Here is a 27054-nt window from a genome sequence, read left to right as displayed (position 1 = left end):
TAAATGATTTGGGAGTGAAGTGGTGAAACTTTCTTTTCAAACCTTTAAATGCTTATGAGATCTTCTTTTACCCTTTCAGGAGTGGTCATTCACTGTAACCACAGGATCCCATTTGGAGACTGGTTTGAATATGTTTCTTCCCCTAACTACTTAGCAGAACTGATGATCTACGTTTCCATGGCTGTCACCTTTGGGTTCCACAACTTCACTTGGTGGCTAGTGGTGACAAATGTCTTCTTTAGTCAGGCCCTGTCTGCCTTTCTCAGCCACCAATTCTACAAAAGCAAATTTGTCTCTTACCCGAAGCATAGAAAAGCTTTCCTACCATTTTTGTTTTAAGTTAACCTCAGTCATGAAGAATGCAAACCAGGTGATGGTTTCAATGCCTAAGGACAGTGAAGTATGGAACCCAAAGTACTGTTTCGGCAGAGCTGTTTAAAACTCTCCGTTCCATTTCTATACCCCACAGGTTTTCACTGAATGAGCATGGCAGTGCCACTCAAGAAAATGAATCTCCAAAGTGTCTTTAAAGAATAAATACTAATGGCAGATCTGCGATTTCTGGGTCCACTTTCTGAGATGCTTTATAAAACCAACAAACTGATAAAAAGTAGATGAAAGGGGCCGGGCACGGCGGCTCACGCCTGTAATCCCAGCACTTTGGGAGGCCGAGGTGGGCGGATCACGTGATCAAGAGATCGAGACCATGGTGAAACCCCATCTCTACTAAAAATACAAAAAATTAGCCGGGCGCAGTGGCGGGTGACTGTAGTCCCAATTACTCGGGAGGCTGAGGCAGGAGAATGGCGTGAACCCGGGAGGCAGAGCTTGCAGTGAGCTGAGATGGTGCCACTGCACTGCAGCCTGGGCAACAGAGCGAGACTCCATCTCAAAAAAAAAAAAAAAAAAAAAAGTGGATGAAACTTCTCCAAGCTGCTTCGCAAGCAAACTAACCAAAAATATACAAACAGCTTCACAGACACACACACACACACACACAAAGGAAGAGATAAGGTCATCAATGGCTGCGGTAGCCTAGTAGGAATGGACTATATAATAATATAGTAGGTGCTCAATAACCGTTTGTTGCATTTCAGTAAAGGCAGAATAACCTTTCAAAATAATAGGCTGGGTGCAATGGCTCACATCTGTAATCCAGCACTTTGGGAGGCCAAGATGGGCAGATTGCGTGGGTCCAAGAATTCGAGACCAGCCTGGGCAACATGGTGAAACCCTATCTCCACGAAAAAATATAAAAATTAGCCAAGAGTGGTGGTACATGTCTGTAGTCCCAGATATTTGGGAGTGGGCTGAAATGGGAAAATCGCTTGAGCCTAGGAGGTCAAGGGTACAGTGAGCCGAGGTCATGCCACTGCACTCCAGCCTGGCGTGGGCAACAGAGCAAGACCCTGTCTCAAAATAATATATAATTTTCCACCAAAAGTTTCAGGGAAAAATGAGTTTGTTGGAGTTCGTTTATACTTTCGCATGTTACCACAAATATCTCCAGTTAAATAACTATCATTAGCCATTTCCATTCATCTCCCCCTCAAATCATAGCCTAACAGAACACTTTGAAAGCTCTTTAATTTTTTTTAAGTCCCTTGTAGGGAGTACTTCAAAAGTGAAAGCATCAGAAGAAAAAATATTTTTATATTTATGCATAGCAAGCCTTCATGAACGGAAGTGACACACTCCGGATTGAATAATACTGTAGCCTCATTCATATGTAGTTATTCAAATTGGATTAATGTCTGTGTGAGTTTACTTGAACTAGCAGAATGCATCTGAAAATATTCAGGAATACAGTTTATACTTAAAATAGTTTATGTTAAAGAAAGTACCTGTGATTCATTCAGAGGGAAATAAATGCATGGTATAAAACAAAACCAAAAACTTAAAAATAATACTATAGCCTGAGCAACACATTAAAACTGCACATTTGTGCAGCATAAGATTCTCTGGCTTATTGGCTGAGGTGTTAAGTGTATTCCTTTTACGAAGATGTCCTATTACAGTCAGCTAAGCACTAAAGCTTTGCATTTATATGTACTTTGCTATGGGGGAAAGAACCTTATGATTAATAAGATACATATCAAATGCATAGTCAATCATCCCCACCCCCCATCCCTGGAGCTATAACCCGAAACCGTTAAACTAAGATTCTTTTTTTTTTTTTTTTTTGAGACAGAGTCTCATTCTCTCACCCAGACTGGAGTGCAGTGGTGGGATCCTGGCTCACTGCAACCTCTGCCTTCTGGGTTCCAGCAATTCTCCTGCCTCAGCCTCCCAAGTAGCTGGGATTACAGGCGCCTGCCACCATACCTGGCTAATTTTTGTATTTCTAGTAGAGATGGGGTTTCACCATGATGGCCAGGCTGGTCTCGAACTCCTGATCTCAGGTGATCCACCTGCCTCGGCCTCCCAAAGTGCTGTGATTACAGGTGTAAGTCACCACTCCCGAATGCATGTCAAGCACATTTGAAAGTTCTTATAACAATTCTGATGGAGCATTTTCTCTCCCATCAACCAAACACCACTTAAGATTAACCTGTGGCTCACACTACTTAAATAAATGCCATATTTATTTTACTTACCATTTAGAATTTGTCCTTGTCAGGAACAAAACTCTTTGTACATTGGAAATGGAAAGCATATTGCAATTTGGTCTTAATTTCCACACGAATATCAAGTGTAATTTTTAATAAATTATTTGGAGAAAAATGTATTTTATTTCAGCATGCAATTTTATGCCCAGGTTAGACTAGAGATTTGGCTGATGTTCTGGAATCTCATTGTACTCTTAAGTAAAATAATGAGCATCCGATGACGCACCCTGTCAGGGGTTGTGAGAAAGCTGCAGTGTCCAGTTTCCCACCCCTGTTTCCTGCTGTCTCTCTCCCACTCATCCCTGTTTCTTACTTTCCCTTTTCCTTCTTTGCCCAAACATCACATTTCTAGGCAAAGATAAAAGAGGAAATAGTGATGGCCTGAAAGGGGTTCAGAACAACGTAGCATGGCCTTTGGTGAAAGCGTCACCAGTAGGAAATAAATGAGAATTGAGCAGTGCTTGCGGTGTCAGAATCAGCACTGTTTTTTGTGTTGGTGAAAATATTCCATGTGCCTAGAGGGAGAGCATCAGGGATTTTGCAGATTCTTCACAAGGACCCAGAAATAGCTTAAAGGTAGAGATTCATGATTTTCCTGTTGGCTTAAATAGCCTTAATCTTTCATTTTCTACTACCATTAAGTCAGGGGAAATGACATTGAACTACCTCATTAGCAGCCTTCCCTTGATTAACTACTGACTAAAAGTGTGCTGAAAATGGCCTTTGTTTTTGTGAAGCTCATCCTACACACTAACATTTGCTTACTCTAACATGGATTATTTTGTCTCTAGAAAGCTGTGCCCTGTATTAGATTTTTACTTCAATGAGTGGTTATTGCTAGAATTCCTACACACACACACACACACACACACACACACACACACACAAAAAAAAAAACCTTTGCAGATATTTCTGTATGTAGCTTAATAGATATCTGGTTTAAGGAGACTGCAACATTTGCATAAGGTGCCTGAAAACTCAAGAACCATTGATAAGTGAGATCTCTCAAAATGAGCTGATATATTAAAGAAGACCATAAAACAGTAAATGAGCAAGTCGAATTTCTTTACCCCTGTAAACTATTTAAGCAACTTCTGCCCACTCTTTCACATTACTTATCAGGGGAAAAAACAAAACAAAACAAAATATTCAACTGGTTTTTCATAAATATATTAGTCTAATCTAAGATTTTCCTGATAGACAAGAAACAGTGGAGAGACCAGTGATCCATAAATAATGCATATGATACCTCACCGTTTTTCTCAAATAGCAGTGATCTAGAAAGCCAAGTATTGGTTTTGGGAGAAGTAAAACCTAATTATCCCAATGAAACTATTATGTCAAGAGCTACTTTATACATATAATTGAGAAAGTATAATATCGGGTCTCTTCATTCAAAAAGACTGAATGCTTGAAGCAATCTGAGGATACAAGTCCACAAGGGATTTTTTCAACAAAAGGGCACATCTCCCTCAAGCCCAGCCCTCTGGCTTAAACCTCATGGTGCATATGCAGTCTTTATCAGAGCTCGCTGGCCTACGCAGCACCTTTCTGGGAAGTAGAAAAGGCATGACCCAAGGAACAGCCCCATGGTGGCAGGGCATGAGTCTTTGTGGGCCAAAAATGTCAACTGGTGATGGGGCCACAGTCAGTGAGCAGAGTTTGGGATGGATCTCAGCCCGGTGTCCCTTGTGCAGTGTACAAACTGCACAACCTTCCACAGAGACCCTGCTCATCATGCTGCCTGCCTGTCTGCAGATTTTGTTCACTCTTGAAAAAACAAAACAAAACAAAAAAACTTGATTGCATGGAATCATCACATTGAGAGAGACTAGAAGGAATAAGTAAGCACTCCATGCAAAACATCTGTCCTCCTACACACAAAAAGGGGAGTGTGGTGGTTAGCAGGTAAGTGATCCTCGAACAATAGAATGTCTGTTCAGATGCTAGAATGCCGACCCCAAACAGAAATAGTGTTGTTTTCTTCCTTTCTGACTACTAACACCTGCCTTTCCAGCTCATTGTTTTAGTACTGCAAATCCAACAATCTGTCAACTCTACTGGGATCTCCAGTCTTTTGATCTCATCACATTTTCACTGTCATTCATTTCTCATGAATCTTCTCTTACCTCCTTACCTGGATTAAATTCCTAGTAAATCATTATAATCAGTCCTTTATATATATCCCCAACTCTCTTGCCTCCTTACATTGCTTTTGCCTACCCACTTACCAAAGCCAAAATCCTGGTTAATTCAACCCTCCCTCCTTTGTGTGTGCACCCATGCAGTTGAACTGTGCCTGGAGAAATTCAGTACATTAACAGCTTACTTTAAATTCATGACACTAACCGCAAGTGGCTTTTTTTTTTTTTTTTTTTTTTTTTGAGACAGAGTCTCCCTCTGTCACCCAGGCTGGAGTGAAGTGGTATGATCTCCGCTCACTGCAGCATCTGCCTCCCGGGTTCAAGCAATTCTCCTACCTCAGCCTCCCAAGTAGCTGGGATTACAGTCAAGCGTCACAACGCCTGGCTAATTTTTGTATTTTTAGTAGCGACGGGGTTTCACCATGTTGGCCAGGCTGATCTCAAACTCCTGACCTTAGGTGATCTGCCAGCGTTGGCCTCCCATAGTGCTGGGATTACAGGCATGAGCCACTTTGCTTGGCCTCAAGTGGCTTTTAATGCTGCAGTCATATTAAAATTCTCTAGTCCATTTGCCACTCTCCTAACTATTTTACATCTCTTCTTTTCTCAGAAAAGTGAAGCTATTGGAAAGGACTTGCACTGGTTGGCACCACCACTTCCACCCACCTAAGCATCTGTGTCTGTGTGCATTACCTTCCCTCGTGTTATTATTGTTGAAGTTGAAGAATCCTTTTTTTTTTTTTTTGGTAGAGTCAATGTCTTGCTATGTTGCCCAGGCTGGTCTTGCACTCCTGGCCTCAAGCGATCTCCCCATCTCAGTCTCCCAAAGTGCTGGGATTACATGCACTGCACCTGGCCTCTTTTTTTTTTAAAGAAAAAAAAAAGTTTCTCATATAAATTCTCATATAAATATAAAATGAACATGTGCCAAAGATTTTACTTAACTCACTAATAAAGGAACCACTAAGATGTTGGAACTAGTTTAAAAAATAATCCTAAAAACAGAAACATATATAGATATGAGGCATGTCAAAATGAATTTGCTTAACAGATGCACAACTGGCCTCTATAATGGGGGAGGGTAATCAACTGTGCCTCCACTGGGCAAAATTCACTATATGTCTATGGAAAAGAATTATTTGCATTTCTATCAGTTGTCTGCCACTTACAGAGTTGTAAAATACCTCAAAGACAATGAAAGATACAGATAATAACTTGAAGAGACTACTAGATAAGACATCAGTAATATTTCTTGTTCATTTCGTCCATTTACATTTTTTTTCCTGAAACTGTAAACAAACTTTGAATTTCTACCCAAAACTCAGCCCTCTTGGGCGCTAGATTGGATTCCTTTTCACCTACTTAAGGACATTGAGCATTCTTCCCTCTATTATATCAATTTTTTGCCCTCTTCTCAACATTCCCACTTTCCCATCAGAAGATAAATCTGTTTTTGAGACAGGGTCCCCTTCTGTCACCGAGGCTGGAGTGCAGTGGCATGATCACAACTCACTGCAGACTTGACCTCTCTGGGTTGAGGTGATTCTCCTGCCTCACCTTCCTGAGTGGCTGGAATTACAGGTGCACACCATCACACCGGGCTAATTTTTGTATTTTTTGTAGAGACGGGGTTTCACTGTGTTGCCCAGGCTGGTCTTGAATTCCTGGGCTCAAGCAATTGGGCCGCCTTGGCCTCCCAAAGTGTTGGGATTACAGTCATGAGCCACTGTGCCTGGCCCAAATTTTTTTTTTTTTTTTTTTTTTTTAAAGACAGTTTTGCTCTTGTTGTCCAGGATGGAGCACAATGGCGTGATCTTGACTCACTGCAACCTCTGCCTCCCAGGTTCAAGTGATTCTCCTGCCTCAGCCTCCCGAGTAGCTGGGATTACAGGCATGCGCCATCGCGCGGGGCTAATTTTGTATTTTTAGTAGAGACGGGGTTTCTCCATGTTAGTCAGGCTGATCTCGAACTCCCGACCTCAGGTTATCCACCCACCTCAGCCTCCCAGAGTGCTGGGATTACAGGTGTGAGTCACCGCGCCAGGCCCAGATATCTTGATATTTATTTTACTTATTTATTTTTTTGAGACAGAGTCTTATTATGTCGCCCAGGCTGGAGTGCAGTAGTGTGATCCCAGCTCACTGCAAGCTCCACTCCCAGGTTCAAGTGATTCTCCTGCCTCAGCCTCCCGACTAACTGAGATTATAGGAGTGTGCCACCACGCCCAGCTAATTTTCATATTTTTAGTAGAGATGGGGTTTCACCATGTTGACCAGGCTGGTCTCAAACTCCTGACCTCAAGTAATCCACCTGCCATGGCCTTCCAAAGTGCTGGGATTACAGGCATGAGCCACCGAGCCTGGCCCCAAATATCTTTTTAAAACCTAACTCCATTTCCCTCACCAGATACCACCTGATTTCACTAGTTCCTTGGCAGCAAAGCTCCTGGAAAGATTAGTCTGTTCTAACATCAGTCCTTCCCTCCCACTGCTAAACCCCCTATAGTCACTTTTTTTATTTTTATATTTTTAGCTCTCAGAACTTTATTAAACTGCTCTTGAAAAGGTCTCCAATGACCACACTGCTAAACCTGACAGTTGTTTCTCAGTGTTCATCCCAGCATAGTAGCAGTTGGTTACCTCATTTAAGATGCGTTCTTTAATTGGTTCTGAGACATTACACTGGATTTTCCTCCTACCTCCCTGGCTGTTCCTTCCCAGGTTCCTCTGCTGATCTCTTCTGTTTTCTGATGTCTGAATGTTGAATTGCCCCAGTTCTCAGTCCTGGGTCCCTTTCTTTATCAATACTTGGTGAACTCATTCAGTCTCATAATTTTAAACACTATTTATATGCTGACAACTCCTAAATTTATATATTCAGCCCAGACATCACCCTGACCTCTAGACTCATATATCCAGTTGCCTACTTAACAGCTCTACTTGACTTGAACAGCACTAGCTGTTCTTAAGTTCGACATGATTAAAGGTGAATTTCTGATTTTCCTCTTCCCCGCACCTGAGCCACCTACATTCTTCCTGTTTTTTCACTTACTCGAACCAAAAGCCATGGAGTCTTCCTTGACTCTTCTTTCTTTCACAATCCAGAAATGAGTGGGTGTACGTTTAGAGCATGTCCAGAATCTACCTCTGTTATCATCTTTCTACTAACTACCATCGTGATTTTCATTCATTTCTTGCCTAGATTACTGCAACCGACTAAGTGAGCTCTCTGCTTTCCCCCTTATACCTTACAGACAATTCTCAACACAAGCTAGAGTGATCTTTCACAAACATAAATGAGATCATGCCACTACTGTCGGCAAACCCTGCAACACAGCTGCCAATTTCTCTCGGAGTAAGGCTAAAGTTCTAATAACCCACTAGGCCCAATATGCTGTGGCCTCCAGTCATACACGTTACCTCGTCTGCTGTTCTCCTCAGTGGACTGTAGATGATCATGTATATGATACTCCTTATACACATCAGTCATGCCATGCTTCAGTGTCTCTGCACTGGCTTTTCCTCTGCCTGGAATGCACTTCTCCAAGACAGCCACATGGCCTTCTCACTCAGCTTCTTCAAGTCTTTGTTCAAACATCACTGTATTAGTTATCTACTGCTGTGTAACAGTCTTTAGTCCCCTAAGACTCCAAGTCTTAGGATCTAAAAACATCTATTATCTCATTGTTTCTGGGGTCAGGATTCCAGGTACAACTTAGCTGGGTGCCTCGGCCTCAAGGATTCTCTGCAGTCAAGATGTCCCCAGGGCTCTTGCTCTCCTGAGGGAGGACCCACCTTCAAGCCCACTCACATGGTTGTTAGTGGGGTTCAGTTCCCCATGGGCTCTTGAACTAAAGGCCCTAGTTCCAGGCCAGGCACAGTGGCTCACACCTGTAATTTCAGCACTTTCGGAGGCCAAGGCAGGTGGATTGTTTGAGCTCAGGAGTTCAAGATCAGCCTGGGGAACATGGCGAAACCCCACATCTACAAAAAATACAAAAATTAGCCAGGTGTGGTTGCTTGCACCTGTAGTCCCAACTACTTGGGAGGCTGAGGTGGGAGGATCTCTTGAGCCCAGGAGGTAGAGGTTGCAGTGAGTCAAGATAACCCCACTGTACTCCAGCCTGGGTAACAAAGGGAGACCCTGTCTCAAAAAAAAAAAAAAAGAAAAAGAAAAAAAAGAAAGAAAGAAAGAAAAGAAAAGGGCCCCTCATTGGCTGGGGCCTCCTTCAGCTCCTTGCCTCTATGGAGGGACCTCTGCATAGAGCATCTCACAACATGGTACCCAGCTTCCATCAGAGCAAGCAAGCAAGGGCGCCCACAAAGGAAGACAATCTCTTTATAACTTAATCTTGGAAATTAAAGCAAGCAAGGGCGCCCACAAAGGAAGACAATCTCATTATAACTTAATCTTGGAAAAGTCTTGTCACTTTTGCCATATTCTCTTTGTTAGAAAGGAGTTACTAGGTCCAGCCCATACTCAAAGAAAGAGGATACTCAAAGAAGCCCAGGAAATTCAGACTACTGGGGACCATCAAAGAGGCTGCATACCACAGCTGCCTTCTCAATAAGGTGATCCCCTTATTTAAAATTGCAACCCAACCCCCTTGTACCTCTCCCTCTCTCTTCCTCTTCCTCTCTCTCTATCGCACACACATTTCCATTTTCCTTTCCATTTGCTCTAGTGAGCAATAATAAATACTTACTGTTTTGAGTCACCTGGTTTTGAAGGTGGTTTGTTCTGTAGAAATAAACCTCTACAATGTACTTTTTCACTTACGTGACTGACTGCCACTAATACTGCTTGAGACTGTCATTACAAGACTGAAGGAAGGGACGGATGTAGAAATGTCAACTTAAGACAAAAGAAACTATTTTAAAGGAAGGGGAACCAGGAAAGAAGAGAGCTCCCTGCTTCTAGTGAGCAAAGGCAGTCCCTGAGTTTTCACAGCCCTTCTTATTTATTGGGTAGAAAGAGCAGGGAGGAGGAGGTAACGATTGGTCAGCTGTTTAATTGATCACAGATTCATATTATTACTAATAGGCTTCAGATGTACCTAATCACAATAAACACTGTGCTTGGGGCATGACTGCTCTCAGCATTCCTTCTAGTGGCAGACGCAGTTTGTCAGTTTGCCAACATTCTGCGTTTATGAGAAAGTTTGCTGTTTACTCATATAGCCTCCAGTGGTATACTGAGTTGATCATGACCCTCAACCTTTTGGCCTCCAACACACTTAGGTACATTTTTTTTGCTTGTGTTTCCTCAATGTAATGTGAGCTACATGAGGGCAAACATTTTTGTTTTTGTTTTTATTGTGTTGTTCACAGATATATCCCCAGCACTATTAAAGTGCCTGATATATAGCAGACACTCAACATTTATTAAAAATATGACTCTGTTACTGTTATCTGCATAAGTAACTAGTCCTCTGGCTTACTTTACTCTGTTGCAGAATTGCAATAATATCTTTCTTTCAAAGATTGAATGCAGTTTATATTGACACGTGTGAAATGCATCCAATTGTGCATTTATATTACCAAGAATCTGGTAACAATTCTCATAAAGAGGAAGTAAAATGAAAGCCAAAATACTTGTCTGGGAATCCATAAACTGTTACAATCTTATCCACATCTTTTTGTCAGGTTTTTCGATTTTTGGTTTTTTTTTTTTCTTTGAGACAGGGTCTCACTCTGTCACCCAGGCTGGAGTGCAACGGCATAATTACGGCTCACACCAGCCTCAACCTCCTGGGGCTCAAGCTGTCCTCCCACTTCAGTCTCCCGAGTAGCTAGGACTATAGGCAGGGGCCACCACACCCAGCCTTTATCAGGTTTTATTAGAGAAATACAGCATTTGTGGGAATTGGAATAAATATATTTACCCTTCAAAATATTAAGATTAAGACCTGTTGGTGAAGAAGACAGTGATTAGTCTTTAGAGACTGAGATCTTTAATATTTGTTCTTCCCATAAACTTAAAAAAAAAAATCAGCACTTTGAGATTTCTTGCTTCCTCACATCTAGACCTATAATCCTGTGATCTGCTATTAATTAATAGCATGACTAGTGATCATGAATTTTTTTTTCCCAAGACGCCCAGACTGGAGTGCAGTGGTGGGATCTCGGCTCAGTGCAACCTCTGTCTCCCGGGTTCAAGCGATTCTCCTGCCTCAGCCTCCCGAGTAACTGAGATTACAGGCACTTGCCACCATGCCCCACTAATTTTTGTATTAGTAGAGACAGGATTTCACCATGTTGGCCAGGCTGGCCTCGAACTCCTGACCTCAGGTGATCCGCCAGCCTCGGCCTCCCAAAGTGCTGGCATTACAGGCGTGAGCCACCATGCCCAGCCAATCAGGAATTTTTGACATGTAGATTGTGTAAAATCTTTGAGGTTAAAAAAAATTCATGCCACAGGAACCATGTAATCCAGTAAATGGGAAATAACTCATTCCTCTATAATGTTATCCCTCCTTTCTGTCCTTATGCAGTGAACGTAAATAATGTTCAGTGCAAAATGTAGCCCATAGTAATAGATGGAAAAGGATGGACTTTAGCTTATTAGGTTAATAAGTTACTTCTTATTACTTTAAGTACTTTAGCTTATTAGGTTAATAAGTTTCATCACCCTTTCTCACCTAATTGTCATGGCCAAATTGTACTTCCAATCCTTTTTCATCCTCCATCTGAAATTGTCTATAGAGTTTCCTTCTATGATTTTGCTTCTAAGACACAGAAACAAAGGGGAAAAAATGAAATCCATCATGTTCCGTATGTGCAAGCAAAACCAGGATTCTCCTCTACCAAACTCAGGAAGTTTATACAGGGCACATTTGTGGAAAGAACACAGAAAACACAATGCTTACTAATGATATTTCTCCTCCTGGATCAGACAAGAAGATCAGATTTTTTTATACCAGTTTTGATCAGTTTAATGCCTTAAATAAAAGGACCACCTGTTCCCAACTCTTTACACGTTACCCTTCTGAAACCGAAGAATAGCAATTTATGTGTTCAAACTAATGTACTTAACATCTGCTATATGGAAGGCACAGAGGTAGGTCCCATGGGGAATACAGGGCTGCATAAGACAAGATTCTTGCTCTCAAAGAGCATACATTTCAGTATGAAGATGATGTAGATTTATCAACAACCTATTGCTTTAAGTTAAGATCATGGAGGAAATCTGTCAGTGCCCATCATTTTCTTGTCACCTTATCCTCTCTTCTACAAAAAGTCCAAATCCTGACACCTAATAGACTATTTATAGGACCATATGCTGTGCAGTTGCACTCTCAGAAGGGGCCCATGCTTGGTTTAATCCTCTGCTGTTGCTGTCTTGGAATTCTTAGTGATTTTATCTTTGAATTTGTGTTTGGCAAGTGAAGCCAGTGAGACAATGAAGCATGCACATGAGCAGTGGAAACACCCCAGCCAGGAAGGCATGCATGTGTGCATGATTCAGGGCAGTCCAGAGTGCAGCTGAGCCAGTACCTGGGCCCAGTTGCAGTGGTAATGGTGGCAGCAGCAGAAGTAACAGTCAGGAGAGTGGTGGCTGTGGCTCCAAAGATAGGAAAGGGCTCTGCATATGGGCATTGCCAGAACTAGCAGTGCTCCCACTGGTCGCCTGAGAAGGGACCAGCTCGCCTGTCCCTTCCCAGAGCTTAGCCCTGCATCACCTGCACAAATAGTAACTCTCCACCCTGAGTACTGGGACAGGAACTCATTCCGCTAACTTGTCAGTAAATTAGTACAACATGTATACAATAAAAGTGTATACATGAACATAGTCGTAGCATAGCAGGGGGTTATTAGAATTCTTGAAGCATTGAGAATGTCTAGTTTTGAAAACTACTACAACACTGCAAAGCAAATAACCTCAGGCTTAGAAACAGAAATTAAGTTTAAAGATTGTCACATTCTACAGAAAAGAATGCTATTTTCCTAGGAAGTACAAACCAATTGTTTAGCTTGTTTAGCAGAAAGATAATTAAACATTTTTTTTTCTTGTAATTGAAGAGTCAGTGACAGAATACATAAACAGGCCTTATGAATTATATACAAATTATGAAGCCACTTTCAGTTTCTTGTAAGACCTCCACAAGTTTCAGGAAATATTTCCTTATGTCTGCAGAAACATTAAAATATCATTGTATAAATTTATACTTAAAATTAAATTGGGATTTTTACTTAAAACTGAGTTGTCTAAGGAGTTAAGTCCCTTTAGAAAAATTATTCCACAAGAACCAACAACTCTAGAAGTACTAAAATTTATATTTCAAAATAATTTATCAGAAATTTATATCAGTGCTGTCACAGTTTATGAAACACTCTTAACAGCTGCATCAGTAGAAAGATCCTTTACAAAATGAAAAATTATCAAAATTTATTTGTGATTTTATATTTCCCAAGACTGGCTGGTGTTGCTTTCAGTCTTATCTATTGGTAAAGAAATTGTGTGACATAAATTTCATATCTATTGAAAATGAAAGTGAAATGAAAAGAATAAATTTTGATGAATTTGCAGAAAAATGAGCCAGAAAAATATAGTAGTCAGGACATCACATTAATAAATGATTATTGTTTATTGTATTATATAAAATTATGACATCACAGCTATTAGTTTTGCAATGTTTAAGCTCATGTAGTTACTCCAGTATCACTATTATCCCTATTACATTAGTATCTTTAACTGTATTTTTTCCTGTTTTTTACAGAGGAGGTCCCATATTTTCATTTTGCACTGGTCTCAGCGAATTACATAGCCAGCAATGACCACAAGTAAGAGTATTACAGATTTTTGTTATAAGCCATCATAGTAGAAAATGCATGCCTATGAATGCTTAAGGAGAGTAGAAAAAGAGCAAGAGATGCAAGAAAATGCATGTTCTGAATGTGTGCCATACAAAATTTATCAGGTAATAGGCATTTAATCTATGTTAAGAGTAAAGCAATATAGCCGGGTGCGGTGGCTCATGCCTATAATCCCAGCACTTTGGGAGGCCGAAGCAGGAGGATCACAAGGTCAGGAGTTCAAGACCAGCCTGACCAATGTGATGAAACCTCGTCTCTACTAAAAATACAAAAATTAGCTGGGCGTAATGGCGCACGCCTATAGTCCCAGCTACTCAGGAAGCTAAGGCAGGAGAATCGCTTGAACCCGGGAGGCAGAGGTTGCAATGAGCCAAGATTGCGCCACTGCACTCTACCCTGGGCGACAGAGAGAGACTCCACCTCAGGGAAAGAAACAAAAAAAACAGAGTAAAGCAATATAATACTGTGGGCTATAGTGCAGAATTTGTCATAAGGAAAAATCTGTTTGCATTTGATCCAGGACTGATGTCACAAAGCAATTGGGGACGATGCCTTCAATGGATGCCATTCTCATTAAAATTAGGAGTTTCGGCTGGACACAGTGGCTCATGGCTGTAATCCCAGCATTTTGGGAGGCCAAGGCAGGAGGAGTGCTTGAGCCCAGGAGTTCAAGACCAGCCTCGGCAATGTAGTGAGACCCTCATCTCTACAAAAAATAGAAAAAAAACTAGCTGGGTATGGTGCCACGTACCTATAGTCCCAGCTACTTGGGAAGCTGAGGTGGGAGGATAGCTTGAGCCTGGGAGGTCGAGGCTGATGTGAGCCGTAATCATGCCGCTGCACTCTAGCCTGAGCAACAAGAGGGGACTCTGTCTCAAAAATAATAACAAAAATTTAAAAATTACGTGTTTTGCTGTCCAAAGCATAAGTTTGACAGGGATAAACATCCATTCAAATGGGAGTCAAATTCAGGTGTCTTATAAATAGCAAGACTGTTAGATTGTCCTTCTATGAGCATTCTTAGTTTTCAAATATGGAGAACTATTTTTCTAAAGATCAGAGAAATGGCCACCACAATATGGGCCCACCTCATCTATTTTTGGTTTCTTCAAAAATGATGACTCCAATGAACTTTGCAGTAAAAACAAAATGACAATAAAGATGACTTACTCGTGAAAAGTAAAGAGCAGGGAAAAGCACTGAAGCCAGATAAACCAAACCTGCTTCCCATAAAGCGAAAAAAGATCCACTGAATTATAATTGTTTTTATTTTTATATGATGATGTTTGCATAAACATAACTAATTTGTTGCTGAATTAAGAAATACAAGACACACATTTACCCTAAATAATTTTAGTTCTATCTTCTGGCTTTTAGTGAAATTATCGATTTCTAGGCGATATAATTTGTGTGCTGGCTGGGCACAGTGGCTCACACCTGTAATCCTAACACTTTGGGAGGTGAAGGCAGGAAGATCACTTGAGCCCAGGAGTTCAGTACCAGCCTGGGCAATACAGTGAGACTGTGTCTCTAAAAGGAATTTAAAAATTAGCTGGGCATGGTGGTGCAAGTGGGTAGTCCCAGCCATGCAGGAGGCTGAGGCAGGAGGATCGCTTGACCGTGGGAGTGAGCTGTGATCACGTCACTGCCCTCCAGCCTGTGTAACAGAGTGAGACCCTGTCTCCAAAAAAAAAAAAAAAAAGAAGAAGAAGTGTGTCAATGCTTTTTTTTCTTCCTTCTTTTCATTTTTATTTTTTCCTCACTCTGTCACCTAGGCTGGAGGACAGTGGTACAATTATATCTCACTGCAGCCTCTATCTCCTGGGCTTAAGTGATCTTCCTGCCTCAGCCTCCCAAGTAGCAGAGACTACAGGCACATGCCACCATACTCAGCTGTTTTTTTTTTTTTTTAATTTTTTGTAGAGATGGAATTTCACCATGTTGCCCAGGCTGGTCTCAAATTCCTGAGCTCAAGCAATCTGCCCACCTCAGTCTTCCAAAGTGCCGGGATTGCAGACAGGAGCCACTGTGCCTGGCCCAATGCTTTTCATGGGCCCATTTTAGCCACATTTCTAGTACTTATATTATTCAAATAGACTCAGAAAAGCTGTAAGCCTGTACAGAATTACAGTGTAAGACATCACAACCAATGTTTTAAAAATTAGAAAAACCAATTACAATACTTATAAGAAAGAAAAAATAAATATTCACAATATATAAACCGCTCTTACAAATCAGTGACAACACAACTTTACAGCATGACAGCTTTGAAAGAGGAGCACCAGATAAGAACTGTCTGGGGTGAGTATAGAAGAGTCTCACCCAGTAGGGTGAGTGAAATGGTTGGTGATTATAGGCTGCCAAAGCCCTGGGCTTTTTCTTAGCCCCAGCTCCCTGCCTTCTCCCCTCACTGCCCCCTCCTGTGACTCTAAATCACTACCTAGCAACTGAGGTTTGGGTTTTACAGTGAAAATAATTTTCTGAGTCAGAAAGGAGTCAGAAAAGTGTGTTATCAGATAGCATTCCATCAGCACAGTGGTAAAAGCAACACAAACAAAAAACAGGACTCTTTCTCTACATACTGTCTGGGACTTTGGGACCTTCACTGCAGACCTCTTGTGGCAGTGTATGTGTGATTCCAGTCGTATGGTGGGTATGTGGTTAGGGTATTATTACATCGTAGGTCTATATAAAGGGCCAGATCCCTTGCTCTGACATGCAAAGAAAGGACTGCAAACTGGCAGGCTGCAGGTCATACCCTGCTCATAGATAGCTACTATTTTGTATGCATAGTTTTGTAAAATTGTGAATTAGTGTAATGGTTAATTATATGTGTCAACTTGGTTAGGCTATGGGACTCAGTTGTTTGTTCCAGCACTAATAACGATGTGGCTGTGAAGATATTTTGCAGATATAATATCTACAACCAGTTGACTTTAAGGAGTCTACTGTCAATAATGTGGGTAGGCCTCTTCTAATTAGTTAACAGCCTTAAGAGCAAAATCCGAGATTTCCTGGAGAAGGACTGTAATATAAAAATCTGGCTTGAGTTTCCAGCCTGCTGGTCTTTTCTAAGATTTCAGATTTGCCGTATGCCTCCTATTGGTTCTGTTTCTCTGGAGAACCCTGACTGATATAGTTACTATGACACAGACTATTAATTGCTGACCTCAAGAGTCTTTCTCCCTTTATTCCCTATAGAAAGCGCCTCTGAAATAGAGACTACATTTCCCAGCTTCCTTTGCAATTAGCTGTCACCATGCAGCTAAGTTCTAGCCAATAAGATGGAAGCAGATGTGTTTTGCGGCAGTTCCCTTAAAACATACCTGAAGCATACCCTGTGTCTCCTTGTTTTTCCAGCCAGTCCTCCATCCTTCTGCTGGGAAGTTGGATGCTAGAGCTCTTGCAGCCACACTGGGCCATGAAGATAAAGGTCACCCCCTAGGAATGATAGAGCAGAAGGCTGGAAGGAACCTGGATCCCTGATCTCTGTGGAGCCACTGAACTGCCTCTAATGAAGGAAAACATTTCTCTCTCATTTATGCTGCATGTTCTTTTCGATTTTATGTTATATTTAGTGGAGTATAATCCTAATTTGATGCAATTGCCAACTTTTAAAAATTAGGAAATTTCACACAAATATTCAGCTCTCTGGCTTTTCTCTTGAAAATTTGGTGCATCTGACAAAACTTGAGGTCATGCTTTCCATTGCAGCAATTGACCTGGCAGAATACTGGATGCCTACTTCAGACAGGGCTGGAGACCCCGCCAATTTTTTTTCCCCTCATTTAGACTGGGGAGTGGGGCAAGATGGAAAAATTGTGGATGCCTACTTTATAACTTTGTCTTTCTCCCTGCATCCTTTTTAGCAAGAACATTTCAACATTGATGTAGTCTACAAGGGAAGATACTGCGAGAGGAGAAAGGAAGAAACCTTTCAGGCATCAGTTAGGGTGGGTCTTTGGTTAAATTATTTCAAACAAAAGAACGGCCTGAAAAAATCAAGCTGCAGGCACAGATAAGGAGATCTGCACAGGGGGCCTTGCCTAAGACATCCAACAGCCACACAGATATAAAAGCCTACAGAGATGACTTGCCCAGATATGCATGCAGTAGAAAATTCCATCCCCTAACACATGCGCAGTAAAGGGAACAAAGCAATACGGAGTAAAACTTTAGCTAAGGGCCCACACTCACACTAGAAGGATGAGGTGGAGCTACCAGAAATTCATATCTTATGCAAATGAGATGCCCAGTCCTCACCAGTTTCTTTTTTTTTTTTTTTTTTTTTTTTTTTTTTTTTGAGACGGAGTCTCGCTGTGTCGCCCAGGCTGGAGTGCAGTGGCCGGATCTCAGCTCACTGCAAGCTCCGCCTCCCGGGTTTTTACGCCATTCTCCTGCCTCAGCCTCCCGAGTAGCCGGGACTACAGGCGCCCGCCACCTCGCCCGGCTAGTTTTTCGTATTTTTTAGTAGAGACGGGGTTTCACCGTGTTAGCCAGGATGGTTTCGAACTCCTGACCTCGTGATCCGCCCGTCTCGGCCTCCCAAAGTGCTGGGATTACAGGCTTGAGCCACCGCGCCCGGCCTCTCACCAGTTTCTTATAAAAGCCTTTGCAGTCACCTGTAAAAACAGCAACCCTCTTCCGGGTCCGCTCTCCACTGTGGAGAGCTTTCTTCCTTTGCTTATTAAACTTTTGCTGCAACTTCACCCTTTGCATCCACGCTCCTTAATTTTCTTGGTCATGAGATGAAGAACTCCAGGTGATACCTCACAATGAGATACTGCTACATTATGGTGCACTGGTGAAAATGTAACATTTCTGATGGTGGTGGAAGCAGAGGCCATCCTTTGCCGTTTCATGCCCAATTCTGTAGGCCTGCCTCAGGGAGAAGGGGTGCACAGGTCTCAGCATCCATAGACTTTTCATGGCGGTGAAGTTCTACTCTCAAGGTTTGGGAAGAGGGAATGAGAGGGTCTTCTACTCCATGGCTGCAACTTTTTCTCATTTTAAAGATCCTCATCTAGTCTAATGGATTTATATTTCTCTGGCTGATGTAATTTTGATCCTACTTCTTGGTAATATCCAAGCCTTAATTTGACGAAAGAGTATCACTCCCACCTAATTTCCAACCACCTCTCTGCCCTGAGTAGCTTCATCAAACTTCACACTTTGACTTGACAATGGAGAGAGGATTTCCCCTAACCTGGGGGAGGACGGAGAAGATGGAGGGGATGGAGGGTGGAGCCTCAGTTGCTGTCAGACCTAAACCAGACTTGGCAATAATTGGGGGAGGTGGAGTGCCCTGGGTTGAAGGATTCTTGGTGAGTTACAGACCCATTATTGTCTTTGGCTGTAAATGAACTCAAAGTCGCTAGGAAGTGAGCAGAAAGTCAGATGAACTCTGTCTCTCAGAGGCAGGCCAAGGGCAAAGAAGGCACAGAAGCCACTTCGAAACTGCTCAGGCCTTTTGGGAGGAAGGAGTGGGTATGGAATGGTATGGAATGAGGCTGACTTTCAAAGATGAAGCTGTGACAGATCAGAAATCTGTATTTTTGAGCCAGACTATGTCTGTGTCTAGATTTGCCTTTGTCTTTTTGTTGTCAGAATTTCATTGAACTAATTATTCATTCATGTGTGAGTGTTTTCTACTGCCAGGCACTCTTTAGACAAGATTCCAACCCCAATGACACTTACGTTTTAGTTGCCAATACAGATAATAAATATAAGAAGTAAACAAAGGCCGGGCATGCTGGCTCACACCTGTAATCCCAGCACTTTAGGAGGCCAAGGAGGGTGGATCATTTGAGGTCAAGAGTTCAAAACCAGCCTGGCCAGTATGGTGAAATCTTGTCTTCACTAAAAATACTAAAAAAAAAAAAAAAAAAAAAAAAAACTGGGCATGGTGACACATGCCTGTAATTCCAGCTACTTGGGAAGCTGAGGCATGAGAATTGCTTGAACCCAGCAGGCAGAGATTGCGGTAAGCCGAGATCACACCATTGCACTCTAGTCTGGGTGACAGAACGCCACCCTGTCTCAAAAAACAAAAAGTAGGCCGGGCATGGTGGCTCACACCTGTAATGCCAGCACTTTGGGAGGCCGAGGCTGGCGGGTCACTTGGGGCCAGGAGTTCAAGACCATCCTGGCCAACATTATGAAACCCCAGCTCTACTAAAAATATAAAAGTTAGCTGGGCATGGTGGTGCATGCCTGTAATCCCAGCTATTCGAGGAGGCTGAGGGAGGAGAACTGCTTGAACCAGGACTTGGGAGGCGGAGGTTGCAGTGAGTGGAGATCACGGCCCTGCACTCCAGCCTGGGCTACAGAGTGAGACTGTCTTGAAAAAACAAAACAAGGCCGGGTGCGGTGGCTCAAGCCTGTAATCCCAGCACTTTGGGAGGCCGAGACGGGCGGATCACGAGGTCAGGAGATCGAGACCATCCTGGCTAACACGGTGAAACCCTGTCTCTACTAAAAAATACAAAAAACTAGCCGGGCGAGGTGGCGGGCGCCTGTAGTCCCAGCTACTCGGGAGGCTGAGGCAGGAGAATGGCGTAAACCCGGGAGGCGGAGCTTGCAGTGAGCTGAGATCCGGCCACTGCACCCCAGCCTGGGCGACAGAGCAAGACTCCGTCTCAAAAAAAAAAAAAAAAAAAAAAGAAAAGAAAAAACAAAACAAAACAAAAAAAGAAGTAAACAATTAGATAATCAGGATGGCCAGGCGTGGTGGCTCACACCTTTAATCCTAGTACTTTGGGAGGCCAAGATGGGCGGATCACTTGAGGTCAAGAGTTTGAGACCAGCCTAGCCAACACGGCAAAACCCTGTCTCTATTAAAAATACAAAAATTAGCCGGGAGTGGTGGCATATGCCTGTAGTCCCAGCTACTCAGGAGGCTGAGGCAGAAGAATCACTTGAACCCAGGAGGAAGAGTTGAGCCAAGATCGTACCACTGCACTCCAGCCTGGGCAACAGAGCAAGACTCTGTCTCAAAAAAAAAAAAAAGATAATTTCAGGCAGTGATAAGTGCTACGAAAAAACTTTCAAAAATTCCCAAACTTAAAAAGAACCAACAATGAGACAGAGTGACAAGGGTGAATGGAAGAGTCTATTTTAGATGGGTGGTCTGGGAAGGCTGCTCTTGAGGAAGTGAACTTTAACCTAAATGACCGGAAGATCTTAAAAAAAGAATGTTCTCAGAAGAGAAAAGCAGAAGAAGTATAAAGAGTCTGAGGTGGAAAGAAGCTCTTGGTTGGGCATGGCACATGAGGTGGAGAAAGCCAAGAGACAAGGTCACACAGGGAGGCAGGGGTAGCTCACATTAAACTTTCTTTTCTTTTTTTTTTTTTGTTTTGAGACAGAGTTTCGCTCTTGTCACCCAGGCTGGAGTGCAATGGTGCAATCTTGGCTCACTGAAACCTTTGCCTCCCGGGTTCAAGCGATTCTCCTGCATCAGCCTCCTGAGTAGCTGGGATTACAGGTGCCTGCCACCATGCCCAGCTGATTTTTTTATTTTTAGTAGAGATGGGGTTTTGCCATGTTGGCCAAGCTGGTTTCGAACTCCTGACCTCAGGTGATCCACCTGCCTCAGCCTCCCAAAATGCTGGGATTACAGGTGTGAGCCAACACACCCGGCTTAGCTCACATTAAACTTTCATTCAGAGATAGGGGCTTTGGACTTTATTCTCTGTCCATTTAGAAGTCATTACTTTTAAGCAGTGGAATGAAATTATTTTAATTTTGAAAGCTCATTCTGGCTGCTGGTTAGATTCTAGATTGGCAGAGGCAGGAAGACCAATTAGGATGCCATTTAATGGCCTGGGTGAGAAATGACACCTGGTTTGTACAAGGTGGTAACAGTGGAGACAGAGGTGAACAGATTCAGATAGATTTTAGAATTAGAGACAAAATTTGCTGGAATGAAAGTAATCTAACATGGTGGGTGTTGGTTCCATTTACTGAGATGGAAAGCCTGAAGGAGGAACAGGTGTTTGGAGGGAGATCAAAAGACCTGTTTTGCCCTTGCTCTGTTGGAAATGCCTGTGAAACATCCAGAAGGAGATGCAAGTAAACAGTTGGATAAATGAACCTGGAGCATGTATTTAGCATTCTTTTTGGAATTTTCAGCCTGCTTGTGGAAACCTAGGAAAACTCAAGAATGTAAGGAAAGGGTTGCCCTCCCTTTCCCCTGCACCAGCAGAGTTCCCACACAATAGTCCCCATCATTTAAAGGGGTTTAGCAAGCTGATGGGTAGCAGTGTGCTTTGTTTCATGTGCTTTAAAGAGTTGAGAAGGTCAAGCAAGTTGCAAATTGCTATTCGTCATTCACTTACATTTGCTGAGTGCTTTAATTTTTTTTTTTTTTTTTTTTTTTTTTGAGACAGAGTCTTGCTCTGTTGCCCAGGCTGGAATGCAGTGGTATGATCTCAACTCACTGCAACCTTCACCTCCCGGGTTCAAGCCATCTCTTGCCTCAGCCTCCCAAGTAGTGGGGACCACAGGCGCATGCCACCACACCCGGCTAATTTTTGTATGTTTAGTAGAGATAGGGTTTCACCATATTGGTCAGGCTGGTCTCGAACTCCTGACCTCAGGTGATACACCTGCCTCAGCCTCCCAAATTGCTGGGATCATAGGTGTGAGCCACCGTGCCCAGCCTGAGTGCTTTAAATTTGAATGATCTTGACTCTTAGCGTGAAGTTTCTGGTTTCTGCTTTCCCTCTTTCCTTATATCTCCCTGCCCTGGCTTCTCTAACCAACCTTTGCTCTGTGGATTATTTAAGGCAAAAAACTTTAATCTGCCCTTTGCTGATTATGGGGAAGGAGGGTTCTCCAAAAGAGTTAAGGAAATAGCTCACTTCTCCCTATTTCTGAAACATTGAGGATGAAAACAGAGAGTGACACAGACAGGAGGCCGGGTTGGAAGGAATAATTTTAAGTCTGGTGGCCAGGTGGGCTGGGCTAATACTGAAGTCCAGAATCAAGAGCTGTTCCCACCCAGTTACATGCAGCACTGGGCTGGGGGCAAGCCCCGCAGAGAACAGCAGATAATGCTTTTCCTTTAGGTGTCCATCTCCCCAGAGGAAGAAGGCAATGGAGCTGAGCCCAATATGCTCAGTTACACTGCTTAGATGGACTCTACATCATCAGAGGGGAATGATGAAGGCACTGAGAGAGGCCAGGAAATAGTCCTTTTCTTTTTTTTTTTTTTTTTTTCTGAGACAGAGCTTCTCTCTGTCACCCAGGCAAGAGTACAGTGGCGTGGTCTTGGCTCACTGCAACTTCCATCTCCCGGGTTCAAGTGATTCTTCTGCCTCTGCCTCCCAAGTAGCTGGGACTATAGGCACACACCACTATGCCTGGCTAACTTTTGCATTTTTAGTAGACACGAGGTTTCACCATATTGGCTAGGCTGGTCTCAAACTCCTGACCTCGTGATCTGCCCGCCTCAGCCTCCCAAAGTGCTGGGATTACAGGCATGAGCCACCACACCCGGCAGGAAATAGTCCTTTTCATAGAACCCTAGAGTGGAGAAACAGCGTTCCCTAACAGTTAACGAAAATGTTCACCATTAATTAATTGGCTGGTCTTATATGTTTAAATTTTCATAAAGTAGATTTTCAGTAAGTGGAGCATAGGTGAATTCAACAAACAGATATGAGGCATAATTCTGCTACTTACTAGCTGTGTAATTTGGGGAAAGTTCCTTGACCTAAGTCTCAAATTTCTCATTTGCAAAAATGATGACAGAAATAATTCATGTAACACACTTAGTGCTCTGACTGGATCAGAATAGCATTCAATAAAGTTTTACTACTACTTTACTAACTATTCCTATTACCTTCTTATATAATCTACCGGGTGCTAGGAATATAAAGATAAAAGGCATAACCTTACCATCTAGAAGCTTAAGGCCTAGTAAGGATTTTGGAAAAAAGACATTAAAATACAGTGTAGACCCAGCGCAGTGGCTCACACCTGCAATCCCAGCACTTTGGGAGGCCGAGGTGGGTGGATCACTTGAGGTCAGGAGTTTGAGACCTGCCTTGCCAACATGGTGAAACCCCGTCTCTACTAAAAATACAAAAATTAGCTAGGCATGGTGGCGGGTGCCTATAGTCTCAGCTACTTTGGAGGCTGAGGCAGGAGAATCACTTGAACCTGGGAGGTGGAGGTTGCAGTGAGCCGAGATTGTGCCACTGCACTCCAGCCTGGGCTACAGAGCGAGACTCCATCTCTACATAAATAAATAAAAAATAAAATATAGGATGGGTGGAGTGGCTCACACCTATAATCCCAGCACTTTTGGGAGGCCAAGGCGGGCAGATCATGACGTCAGGAGATCAAGACCATCCTGGCTAACACAGTGAACCCATCTCCACTAAAAATACAAAAAATTAGCCAGGCGTGGTACCACATGCCTGTAATCCTAGCTACTCAGGAGGCTGAGGCAGGAGAATTGCTTGGACCCGGGAGGCAGAGGTTGCAGTGAGCTGAGATCACGCCACTGCACTCCAGCCTGGGCAACAGAGCGAGACTCTACCTCAAAAATATATACATAAATAAAATAAAATACAATGTAATGCACATGTAGTAGTGTTTCTTTCCATAGGATGCTTGACAGTGGTTACATTTTAGTAAGACTGTATCAGTGTAGGCTATGATAAAAAAAAATCATCTTGGAATTGTTGAGTCACCCACATCCTTATTGGGTAGGGGGTCAAATAAGTAGCTTCAGTTGTTCTTCAAGAAAGGTATCAGGAAAGCTCCTACAGTTTTTAAATTTTTTTTTTTAAGGGAGTTAGTCACCAATGAGGACTAGAAGGATGATGGCTCTAAACTCTCAAGTGGTGAAAACTAGAATCAGCCTTGATTTAGCATGCCTGAGCACTGACCCCAGGAGGTAGATGTGTGTGGAAACAGAAATAAATCTCATGAGAATCAGACACCTAGAGCCGAGCCTGGCAGCACCTGAGGGCCCTTGGATCAGGGTGACACTGGGGCAGGCTAGAAAGGTCTTACTCTGGCCCAGAGTAAGACTCTGATGCTTTGCTGACACCACTGTGCCAGTTCGCCAATGCTTTATCTCCATTTATGTTACATCTTCTGCCAAATAGCTTTGCTGCCTTGCCCCTGAGCCACTGCACACTCAGGAGCTAGTGCTTCAGCATCCTGCAGCTGTAGCCCAGAAGTCCTCACTGCCTCATATGTTGAGATGACTGAATTTGGCCAGGAGTCCTTCCTGAGACAACCCTGGAGTGTGGGCAGCCCATCCTACAAAATAAACAAAGCAGCTTTCAGCAATGAGGGACACACAGCCAGTTTTGCTACATTCACCCTTCTGGCTCTGTCTTTAGTCTAAGCTGCTCCCTTCAGGTCCCTCCCTTGGGACCTCAAGCCACCCTTTCAGGCCCCTTTTAAGCACAGCAATTCCTGTATGATTAAAGGGAGGTAGTTGAAGAAGTTTGGGCTTCTGGGTTTTATGTTATTACTGGCTTATGAAAGCTCAAACATTTGCACTCCAGGGATGATAGTTGCATCTGTTAAATTTAGTGTAAAGCTGCCTCCTTACGTATTTTAAGTTCAGCCTAAAGGTTTCCCCATACCTAGTGAACTGTAGCCTAACTGGGTGTGTAAACAGACTGTAACCTATTCTTGTACGAATCACAGAGTGTTGGCCGATCACAAGTGTCCAACTGTTCAAACCGTGTTCAAATAAGGCAAACCCCAGCTATAACCAATCCAGCTGTTTTGGTCCCTCAATTATGTTTTCTGTAAGTCACTTTATTTTTTCCGACCACTCGGCAGGACTGGAGCCTCTCTGAACTTACTTTGGTTTGGGGTCTTTTTGATTTGCAAATCATTCTTTGGGTTCTTTGCTTGATTAAACGCTGTTAATTTGCCTAAGGTTTTTCTTTTAACACACCCCCAAACTGTGTGGTGGCATCCTACTTACACAATAATAGAAGCATGCATAAAGCTATAACATGAAGGAACAAGTGACAAATTCTGTAAGGGCAGGTGTTAGGGAAAACTTCTGAGAGTGGAGGCCTGAATAGGGTTTGGAAGTATGAGTAGGAGTTTACAAGGGGAACTGCGGACAGAGCAACATGGACGGAGACCGGAAGCGCACACCTGTAATCCCAACACTTTGAGAGAAGGTGGGCGCATCACCTGAGGTCGGGAGTTCGAGACCAGCCTGACCAACATGGAGAAACCTCATCTCTACTAAAAATACAAAATTAGCCGGGCATGGTGGACCATGCCTGTAATCCCAGCTACTCGGGAAGCTGAGGCAGGAGAATCGTTTGTACCTGGGAGGCGGAGGTTGCAGGGAGGCGGAGGTTGCAGTGAGCTGAGATGGCGCCATTGCACTCCATCCTGGACAACAAGAGTGAAACTCCGTCTCAAAAACAAAAACAACCCGAAAAACAAAACAAAAAAACATAGACGGAAATTTTACTATCCTATGACAAACACGGTATCTTCGGTGAACTCAAAGTAGGTTCGCCCACTTTCCCACAGATTGTTTTGGTAAATTAATTTTTTGTTTCAGTTGGTGATAAACTTCCTTAGCTCTTTACTGAGTACAGGTTTACTGTATGTAAATATGTGTAATATTAGATTAGTGCCTGGCACATGGTTAGCACTACCGATTTTTATTAGGGACTCGGTCTCAGTCAAACTTATGGTAGCTCACTTTTCTTTTGGGAAGACGTAAAAATACTCTCAAGCCTAACCAACCATCCTTTCCTGTCTTCTAGTCTTGCTCACCCAAAGCTCCATCCTGCAAAAGTCTTAAACAGTCCATTTCAAAAGCCCAGCATTTTTAAAGGGTCTAAGGAGTAACACAAAACAAGATGCACCCAAAACGTCAAGGCCATACTGGACGAGGGCAACGTTAGCCATTTTTGGTCTGGGATAATTATAGGCAGTATCTTAAAACAAGGCTTGAAAAATGTCATGTTATTTCCAAATCCCATTTCAGAACTTAAAAAAAAAAAATAGCGTTTTGAGCTCCTAAGAACGTTTTTGGCGGTAGGTGGGCGCATGGAGGGGTGGCACAGACGCTCGGCAAGGGAGAGCGGAACAGAGCTGGGCGTGGCGGTGCCTGCGAGCCAGCGCCACGTAACCAGAGGCGCTCGCGCTAATTTGACCTCTAAGAGAGACTAAGCGCAGGGAACAGCGGGTGCGGACATGACGGCGGAAGGCTCAGGACGAAGCAGACGCGAAGAGCCCCGCAGTCCTGGGACTGTGGGGCAGAGAAAGGAGGGCCGGGACGCGGCGCGGGTAGGATGCGAGCAGAGGAAGGACACGCGGTGCCGGGTACCTGCCGGGAGCGCCGGGTCCAATGGGAGGAGGGCGCGCGCCGCTCCTCAACCTGGCCGAGGACGTCACGACGCCGAGGCGGACGCCGGGCCAATGGGAGGCCGTCGCGGGCAGGGACGGGGCCGAGAGGAGCCTGGGCTGGGTCGCGCGGA

General features: G+C 43.3%; 1 protein-coding gene across 12 annotated transcripts in view; it reads left to right on the top strand.

Annotated features, from left to right (window-relative positions):
• SRD5A3 (steroid 5 alpha-reductase 3) overlaps window positions 1-18279 on the top strand; it is a 41994-nt gene extending 23715 nt beyond the window's left edge. For 4 of the 12 annotated variants that reach the window (XM_078001507.1, XM_078001508.1, XM_078001501.1 and 1 more), the window contains 2 exons: window positions 13474-13537; window positions 16931-17210. In XM_078001507.1, the coding sequence (XP_077857633.1) occupies window positions 13474-13537; window positions 16931-17015 (149 nt within the window). In that variant the 3' untranslated portion in view covers window positions 17016-17210. 12 annotated transcript variants of the gene reach the window in all.
• The last annotated feature ends 8775 nt before the right edge of the window (window positions 18280-27054 follow it).

The sequence above is a fragment of the Macaca mulatta genome, chromosome 5, assembly GCF_049350105.2.
Source record: "Macaca mulatta isolate MMU2019108-1 chromosome 5, T2T-MMU8v2.0, whole genome shotgun sequence".
In the NCBI taxonomy this organism is placed as follows: domain Eukaryota; kingdom Metazoa; phylum Chordata; class Mammalia; order Primates; family Cercopithecidae; genus Macaca; species Macaca mulatta.
Note: the sequence above shows the minus strand (reverse complement) of the source record. Positions and strands in the feature narration are given on the sequence as shown.